This window comes from Eleginops maclovinus, chromosome 4 (assembly GCF_036324505.1).
Source record: "Eleginops maclovinus isolate JMC-PN-2008 ecotype Puerto Natales chromosome 4, JC_Emac_rtc_rv5, whole genome shotgun sequence".
NCBI lineage: Eukaryota > Metazoa > Chordata > Actinopteri > Perciformes > Eleginopidae > Eleginops > Eleginops maclovinus.
The window spans coordinates 28596692-28606553 of NC_086352.1; the positions used below are offsets into that span (position 1 = coordinate 28596692).

The 9862-nt window shown below is 40.0% G+C and overlaps 1 protein-coding gene across 1 annotated transcript; it reads right to left on the bottom strand.

Annotated features, from left to right (window-relative positions):
* Nucleotides 1-6809: 6809 nt before the first annotated feature.
* On the bottom strand, nucleotides 6810-9262 carry LOC134862619 (myoblast determination protein 1 homolog). The gene is made up of 3 exons (XM_063880624.1): nucleotides 8513-9262; nucleotides 7772-7841; nucleotides 6810-7405 (listed from the first exon to the last, which is right to left on the bottom strand). The coding sequence occupies exons 1-3, from the start codon at nucleotides 9062-9064 to the stop codon at nucleotides 7212-7214; spliced, it is 816 nt and encodes a 271-aa protein (XP_063736694.1). The 5' UTR covers nucleotides 9065-9262; the 3' UTR covers nucleotides 6810-7211.
* Between the last annotated feature and the right edge of the window lie 600 nt (nucleotides 9263-9862).

Genomic DNA, 9862 nt, shown 5'->3' on the forward strand with positions numbered 1-9862 from the left:
TCACATGCTCCACGGCAGCCAGCATCCCTGATGTCGTCTGTCTTCTCTGCTGCAGAGAAATGTTCAGCTCCTCCAACATCGACATCACATCTTCTGCAAGAAGAAGGCCAAGAAGTGTATTGCCCCTCAAAAACTTCTCATGAAGGCCACTTGCTTTTGCAGCCACATCCATCATGGAAGACTGAGCCATTTCCTCTGTTGCAGCAAGCACGGAGTGGTACTGATTGAGAACAGAGCGAATGGCTGGCGTTCGCACCGTCCACCTGGTGGGGCAAAGAGGCTTCAGCGATGTGTAAGGAGCTGTATGATCCGACTTCGCTATAGTTGCAAAGATGGCCCTGAACTTCATAGACTGGTGGAACAACACGCCCAATTCATGCACCAAATGAATAGCATCTCTTATGATAGTGGAGGATGCACAGGCAGCTTGGGTAATAAGATTGATACAATGTGGCCCACGGTGAACATAAACAGCCAGAGGTTGCTCCTTCTTCAGATGTGCTTGCACACCCTGCATTCGTCCCGACATATTGGCCGCCCCATCGTATGCTTGACCTCGTAGCTGGGAAAGAGGTAGATTCAGGCGAAGCAGGACATCTTTGGCTGCACTTGCGATGTTCTCTCCAGTAGTGGATGTAACCTGGTAGAGACCGATAAATTCCTCTCTGGGTTGCAAGTTTTTGTCAATGAAGCGCAGACAGAACGACTCTTGCTCGACTCCAGCTGCATCCTGTGTCCCATCAATGATGAGAGAGTACTGGATTAGGGGCAATGACAGGATCTCCTTAACGATGTCATATACTATTTTGTTGCCGATTATGTTTATGATTTCATTTAGAATTTTTGGGCTGGTGAAGTTATTGCCTCTCTGGAGCCAGCTGTTGAATTCGGCGTCATCCTCTGCTTTATAAATCATCAGTTGGTGCAAGTTTCCCTCTTTGCTGTCATGCCCCCTGAAAGCATTGCCTTGCCTTGCCAGATACATAATCCCACCCACAATCTTCAAGAGGCTGTTCCTAGCCTCATGCTGCTGTTTCTGTAATTGCGTTGAGAGTTGTGTAGTGATTGGCTGTTTGCTGTGCAGATACAGTGGGGCAAAAAAGTATTTAGTCAGCCACCAATTGTGCAAGTTCTCCCATTTAAAAAGATGAGAGAGGCCTGTAATTTTTATCATAGGTAAACCTCAACTATGAGAGACAGAATGAGAAAAAGAAAATCCCAAAAATCACATTGTAGGATTTTTAATGAATTAATTGGTAAATTCCTCGGTAAAATAAGTATTTGGTCACCTACAAACAAGCAAGATTTCTGGCTCTCACAGACCTGTAACTTCTTCTTTAAGAGGCTCCTCTGTCCTCCACTCGTTACCTGTATTAATGGCACCTTTTTGAACTCGTTATCAGTATAAAAGACACCTGTCCACAACCTCAAACAGTCATACTCCAAACTCCACTATGGCCAAGACCAAAGAGCTGTCAAAAGAGACCAGAGACAAAATTGTAGACCTGCACCCGGCTGGGAAAAGTGAATCTGCAATAGGTAAGCAGCTTGGTGTGAAGAAATCAACTGTGGGAGCAATTATTAGAAAATGGAAGACATACAAGACCACTGCTAATCTCCCTCGATCTGGGGCTCCACGCAAGATCTCACCCCGTGGGGTCAAAATGATCACAAGAACGGTGAGCAAAAATCCCAGAACCATACGGGGGGACCTACTGAATGATCTGCAGAGAGCTGGGACCAAAGTAACAGAGGCTACCATCAGTAACACACTACGCCGCCAGGGACTTCAATCCTGCAGTTCCAGACGTGTCCCCCTGCTTAAGCCAGTACATGTCCAGGCCCATCTGAAGTTTGCTAGAGAACATTTGGATGATCCAGAAGAGGATTGGGAGAATGTCATATGGTCCGATGAAACCAAAATAGAACTTTTTGGTAAAAACTCAACTCGTCGTGTTTGGAGGAGAAAGAATGCAGAGTTGCATCCAAAGAACACCATACCTACTGTGAAGCATGGGGGTGGAAACATCATGCTTTGGGGCTGTTTTTCTGCAAAGGGACCAGGACGACTGATCCGTGTAAAGGAAAGAATGAATGTGGCCATGTATCGTGAGATTTTGAGTGAAAACCTCCTTCCATCAGCAAGGGCACTGAAGATGAAGCGTGGCTGGGTCTTTCAGCATGACAATGATCCCAAACACACCGCCAGGGCAACGAAGGAGTGGCTTCGTAAGAAGCATTTCAAGGTCCTGGAGTGGCCTAGCCAGTCTCCAGATCTCAACCCCATAGAAAATCTTTGGAGGGAGTTGAAAGTCCGTGTTGCCCAGCGACAGCCCCAAAACATCACTGCTTTAGAGGAGATCTGCATGGAGGAATGGGCCAAAATACCAGCAACAGTGTGTGAAAACCTTGTGAAGACTTACAGAAAACGTTTGACCTCTGTCATTGCCAACAAAGGGTATATAACAAAGTATTGAGATGAACTTTTGTTATTGACCAAATACTTATTTTCCACAATCATTTGAAAATAAATTCATTAAAAATCCTACAATGTGATTTCCTGGATTTTTTTTTCTCATTCTGTCTCTCATAGTTGAGGTATACCTATGATAAAAATTACAGGCCTCTCTCATCTTTTTAAATGGGAGAACTTGCACAATTGCTGGCTGACTAAATACTTTTTTGCCCCACTGTAAGTGGTCATCGCTGCTGCATGACAGTCGCTGTTTTCATGCTGATGGAACTTCTCAAGTGCTTTTTTCCAGTTACTGAAACCTGTTGTTATGAATGCCCCATCAGCCTTACTGGCTAAAGACGATTTCTGAATTGCAAAATATTTGGCACAATAAAAACACAACACCCCCTTCAATGCCTTGCTGTAATGAAGCCACGTGTGCTTCCTAAACCAGCTGTCCTGAAATTTTAGTGTCTTTTTGGTCAAGGACTGAGTTTGAATAAAACAAGAGTTTGGCTGATGTGGGCAGCTACCAAGCTCCTCTGCATGCTGATCACTTCTCTCCCTGCCTGGGTCTGTCTCTCCTGAAAAATATATAATATGAAATGTTGACTTATACTGCTAAACTAAGCTTATTGGGTGCTTACCCTTAGTATTTATTTATGTGTTCTACAAAATTGTTGTTCTTATTCCAATATCTTACGTGTATCTTCTGAGCAGGTGCCTGTCTGTCCTCTCCCTGCAGGTGCCTGTGAATTTCCAGCCTCTGTCTCTGCTTGTCTTCCTCCACCTCCTCCTCTATCTCCAACTGTGGGTTCTCCTCCACTACCACCTCCATCCTCTCCCTCAGCCTCTGCTCCTCTATCTCTTCCTGCCTCTTTTCCTCTACCTCCTCTGTCCTCGCCTCCATCTCCTCCAGCCTCTCTGCTGTCTGTCACCTTACAAAAATATGTTGATGCATGGCATACGAACAGATTAGGGATAGTATGACTGTAGAATTGCATGGTAAGTTAAGTTGTAGCAAAAAGTGCTTGCCAAAAAGGACAAAATTATTACATCGACATAATTTATTCAACACAAAAACATGGTTGCACAATATCACATGCTCTTCCAGGATCTGACGATACACCACACAATTCCCAATTTGTGTTTTAAGCAGTAGCCTACTGTCTCTTCCACAGAAATACATGTAAATAAGAAGAAAAAAAACTTGTTATTGTTGTTGTTATTTGTAGTAGTACTACTACTAGTAGTAGTAGTAGTAGTAGTAGCAGTAGTAGTATTTTAATTCATTATCTGTTTTGTTTGGTCCTCAAAATTCACTGAATTTAAACTTATGAATAAAGAAATATACTTATTCTTAGTCTTCTTCTTCTTCTTCTTATTATTATTATTATTATTATTATTATTATTATTATTATTATTATTATTATTATTATTATTATTATTATTATTATTATTATTATTATTATTATTATTATTATTATTATTATTATTATTATTAGTAGTAGTAGTAGTAATAGTAGTAGTAGTAGTAGTAGTAGCAGCAGCAGTAGCAGTAGTATTTAATTAATATCCTAGTAGTTGTACGGGTAGTAGAAACAGGTCTCTGTAAAACTCCATACAAGTTTGAGGAGAGTATTTATTAAAGTGTGCAACACATTGCTATTGCGATATCTTAAGTATTGAGCATTATGGTACTGACTTATAAGTTAATGGTGCAGTACTTAGTTATGTTGTTTGTCCACTAGAGGGCGCTCTGAGACCTGCATAGTGGGCATGTCGAGGTTAAGCTACAATTGAGGTAGACCCAGCTAGGTAGCAGGAGATCGGGAACTGTTCCAGTCGGTGTTGTAATGTAAAGTGTGTGCTGATAATTCTGACAAGTAAATAAGTTATCAAACGGATACTTATGGAGTGAAGATGTTTTATTGGATGAAGATGCAACAGCTATATTTCTAATTTGCATTTAGTTTGGTGGTGTAGATGTATCAAATCAAATCAAATCAAATCAATCACTAACGTCCTGGGCTACTTGATTTTTTCGGGTTGCTATCGTGTTGTGGATTACTAGCTAGCTGTATTAATGTGAACCATGGCAAGATCCTGGAAGGTAGGCTAATCAACCAGTGTTTTCTTATAAGTTCTCTGCAACTGTGCAGTAGCCTAGCTCTAACGATGCGCCCTGCCGCGTTGCTAAAACCTGTCTAGTGCCTAAAGAGCAGAATAAGCCTTAATGCTTTTATGAAGGGTTTCCATTCATTCATCCATTTTGCTTAGTTTTTAAAGAGGGACCCTGCACTTACATTCCTGACTGTAAAGAATGAACGAATGTCTCGTTTCTTGGGAGGGGGACCGTCATCCATTATGTCACCGAAGTCTAGCTCTCCGAAGCTAAGAAATGACATTCTGGGCTAAGCCAAGTTCACAACGGGGGGAGGGGGTCGCAATGTTTTTTTTTTCCTTGATTGTTTGGTTGATTCGTTCTCTTGTGTTTCCCACATTGAAAGTAAATCTGGAACAGCAAGGGACTGATTAAGGAAAAAAGGAGGACTTTTATGTCACATACTAGACAAAATATTGGAGGGGACAGATTGGTACTTTCCCAACATTGGGGGGGACGTGTCCCCCTCAATGTCTATGGTGGTTACGCCCCTGAATTAATTGATTAAGATTCTGTGAATTGACCGTAGGTTCATGCAGTCGTATTGGTTATTTTCGCTCTTTAACGCTCTTTTTCATATGAATTGGGTATTAATACAAATACTTTGATACTTATAACAATGTTTTGATATGCAAACTCATAATAATACGGCTAATCGGGTATGAATACGGATATTTGGATACTAACATTTATATAATAATACTATTACTAGGATGAATATACTAATAGTAATATTCAGATAATTATACTAATATTCGGATTTTAAGATTTATATTCGTATACTATAGTATTCAACATATCATACCATGACTTTTTATATTTACAACTAATGTTAACATTCTTATACCAATATCTTTGACAGAAAATACTTGGGAAAGTAATATTAATATTTACACACTATTATTTATGTTCGGATTCTAATGTTCAGATATGAATATTTTAATATTAATATTGGATATTAGTGTGGTGATAAAAATCTTGTCTGAAACACTATGCAATGACTTTTTCAACATATTATGCATTGTCATCATTTCTCTTTTTGTTTACATAGTAGGCCTATGTGAAATATGCTAGTGAGAGTCAGCAACCTCCCTGAGGGTTCACGTCACTCAGGACCTGGTATGGACTCATCAATTGACATTTGACAAACCACCTAATTGTTTCATACATTTTCTTGTGGATCATTAGAACATACTTTATGACTCACTTTGACATAATATACTATGTCGTTTTTTCTGATGTTTCAACTAATTATTACATATTTTCAAAATAATTGTTACATTTTTTTATTCTGAAGTTTTCAACATGCTATACTATGATTTTTTTCTGATATTTTGGACATACTATAATATTACTTCTTTGGACATACTATACTACGGAAGCCGAGAACGGCCATGGATTTTTTTTATTTGTATGCACTGTTATGTCGCGATAACGACTTATTATCTTGTTATCTCGATACAACAAAGATCGTTTTCTCGTGATAACGAATTAACTTATAATATGTTCGACCTGATTTCAACCTACAAGAGCTGCCACGAACGGCTTCCGTAGCCACTGGCTGTAGGTGTAGCCTACCGGTAAGTCACACTTTATGTTAGTTTAATCCTGATGCGTTGATCAATAATGTGATCTGCCATTTTCACCTCCCTGGGACACACCTGGACCAGACATTGGCAGCTCTTGTAGCTTGAAATCAGGATGATCACATTAACTATCGCACAATCATCAGACTTGAACATTTCTGTTAAATCAAGATAACGAAATAATTCATTCATTATCACGAGAAAACGATCTTTGTTATGTCGAGATAACGAAGTAAATTAATTCAGAAAACAATCTTTGTTATATCGAGATAACTAGATAATAAGTTATCACGAGATAACAGTGCATAAAAAACAGAAAAATCCATGGCCGTTCTCGGCTTCCGTAGTTTTCAACATGCTTTACTACGACTTTTCTTAGACATCAGTCCTTTTTTTAGGATAATTGATATTTTCGACACACTATAATATTACTTTTTTTGGAAATTAAATACTATGTTGTTTTGTCTGACATTTTTGACTTACTAAATTATGTTGTTTTTTGTTGTTTTAAACAACGTAAACAAAGGTGGAACATATCTGAAAGACCAGTAGAATGGTTTAACAGAATATAAATATTTCTTTATTAAAATGTCATTCACTCATAAATAATATATTGAAACACAACAATCGTTTCATCCTTCGTGGCTGTATGAGTTTGTGTGTGTATGTGTGTGTGTGTGTGTGTGTGTGTGTGTGTGTGTGTGTGTGTGTGTGTGTGTGTGTGTGTGTGTGTGTGTGTGTGTGTGTGTGTGTGTGTGTGTGCGTGCATGTGTGTACAAACAGCTCTTATATACACATTTATAAAGTGGTCCATAGATGTAATTTCTGAAGAAGAAATTATTTAGGTAAATCTCCTTTTTTTTTCCTTCTGAGATAATGGATTCCAACAGCAGTCTACGGTTTGTTCAGGTGGCTTGAATTGAAGAAAATCTCAAATGGCAGAAAAAAAGTCTTGAATACGTTGTCTTGGCTTTCTGCAAAGTATGAGTCCTCAGTTCGTTGTGGTTCAGAGCGGCTCGTATATGCTGTTGGGTTCAGCAGAGGAACTGGAGCCTGCAGGGCTGCTCTGAGGTGATTCAGGACCACGGGGAACCACGCTATCGCCTGGGGGGGCCACAGCTGGGTCTGTGCTGATCCGCTGTACGATGCTGGACAAACAGTCCAAACTGGAAATAAGCGATGGTTTACTGGTGCTGGAATCTGTAAGGAAAGAAACAGGCAACATGAGTTTCTGCTCAGTTGGCTTCAAAAAGTTTTTATTTCTATGAGACATAAGTCATATTGCGAGGAGTTGTATACTCATTACAACAAAAATCAACAACCAGGTCATAAGTTATATTACTGAATAAATCTAAGGAGAGGCAATCATGTTAAATGACTGATTTCCTTTTATATTACGCAAGCAAATTACTGTCAAAGAGGAAGCTAGTTGCATTGAAATAAAATGTGTTCAAGTAATAACTACATCAGAAATGAGTCATCCCATTAAAAGACAAACTGGTCAAGTCCATACAAAAGAGAAACACATTGTGTAACAGCAGTAACAGGGTTGAAAATGAAACTCACCGTCTGTGTGGCTGCAGTAGGAACCATCACTGTGCTCGCTTCTGGACGAACGAGGAGAGATGAAATCCGTCTGGAAACACAGACCAATAAAGATGTTAGTCAACAATTTTACATCAATGATCAATTAGTGTACACAATGTTTTACAAGAGGAATGATACACAGAATTGATTAAAATGTAACCTTTCAGGGTTTAAACCTGTATCTAAAAACTTGCAGAATTTTTTGAAAATGTTGAACAAAAAGAGTTTAATTCTGCGAAATAATCAGTTTTATCTCATCTGTGTACCTCTTAACACACTTAAGAGCTAGTGTCTTTTTCAAGTTTTAGCATGATCAAGAAGGATATATATGCATTTGTAACTTGTGGTTGAGGCTACACAAACTCTTTGAATCATGATCCCACAACAAGACATTTACACAATTAAAAACCACTTGCATAAAGACATAATATTTAAAATCATATTTTGGGAGGTCCATCTAAATAATGATGTGTTGGTTTATTTTCAAACATAAGATCATTGCATTGGATGGAGGCTTTCTTTCCTAATCAAAACCACATTGGTTTCAATAATGGTTGTCTATTTTAAATGTGGAGGAAGAGCATTTCTTGTGATTTAGTGAAAAAGAGTTTGGTCTTCCTTCAATGATAATGTATTTAAGAGCTGTGGCCAAAAATAAATATCCCAAAGGCATTCCAAACATTTCATGAGGCAGCACATGAAGCGTTCAGCTGTTCTCACCATGCCATCGGAGCAGTTGGAGCGCGGGCTGGAGGCGTCTGAATCCCCACTGTAGTGTTCCATTGGCGGGTAGAAGCTGTCTTCCCTGCCAGTCCTGAGCAGCGACTGCAGGGACTCGATGTAGCTGATAGCATTGCGCAGTATGTCCACTTTGGGCAGCCGCTGGTTTGGATTGGATGCTGTGCAGCGCTTCAGGGTCTCAAAGGCGTCATTGACTTTCCCGAGTCGCCGCCTTTCCCTCATTGTTGCTGCTTTCCTACGGTCTTCATGTGAAGTCTTTCTCTTGCAGGCCTTGCAGGCCCAAAGCAGGCAGTGCCCCGCCTGATGGGGGCCCCCGGGAGCCCTCACATGCTCGTCCTCTTCTTCCTCCTCTGCGACTGGGACGTGGTGGTGATGATGGTGATGAACATGGTCATCTGGCTTGAGCAGACCAGCGTGCATCAGTCGAGAGTCCAGGTCATCAAAAAAGTTCATGTCGCTGGTGCTGAAGCAGGGGTCATCGTAAAGGTCATCAGCGGAGGAGAGAGGGAAGGGAAGGTCGGACAGATCCATCTGCAGAAGAGTCCCTCACAGCGACAAGAAGAATAAAAGTTCCTCCAAAAGTTCCTCCAATGACAGAGAAAGTCTCCACAAAGTATCTTCTATAAAATATATCAGTAATAGAGGATGAAAAGATATGTGTGTCCTGTCAAACTCAGTTGATTGTAAAGTAGAAAGTGTGTGCTGAGGAGATCTGTGTGTTTAAAGGGCCCGTCTGTGTAACTACAGCTCCCTCAGCTAGCCAGCTTTATAAAGAAGTCAGTGAAGGCGGGGCTGTGGTCAAATGACCAATGGACTGAGGGGTGTGTGTGTGTGTGTGTGTGTGTGTGTGTGTGTGTGTGTGTGTGTGTGTGTGTGTGTGTGTGTGTGTGTGTGTGTGTGTGTGTGTGTGTGTGTGTGTGTGTGTGTGTGTGTGTGTGCGTGCAGCAGGTGTCACTGAGTTGAAGCCCAGCAACAAAAAGGAAGCAATAAAAAGTCTATCTTGCCTTCTGATGTTTACTAGTAAATAAACAAAACTCAAATGATTGTTGACATGCTGAATAAAGAAATGTGATTGTGTAGATTCCTGTCATTTTGTAAAGCAGATGATAAAACCAAAACATTACCAATAACTTTTAAGATGAACACGTTTTTCAATGCAGACGGTTTTGACCTGATATATACTTATAATAACTGTTAATATAGCTCCTTAAATAGTTTAGGATGACACCGTTTTGGAAAATTTAGACACTCATATACATAAATATGTTTCCCAAAAATAAATTTTAAAGGTCCCAATATATTTACGACACAACATATATATTGTCCGCA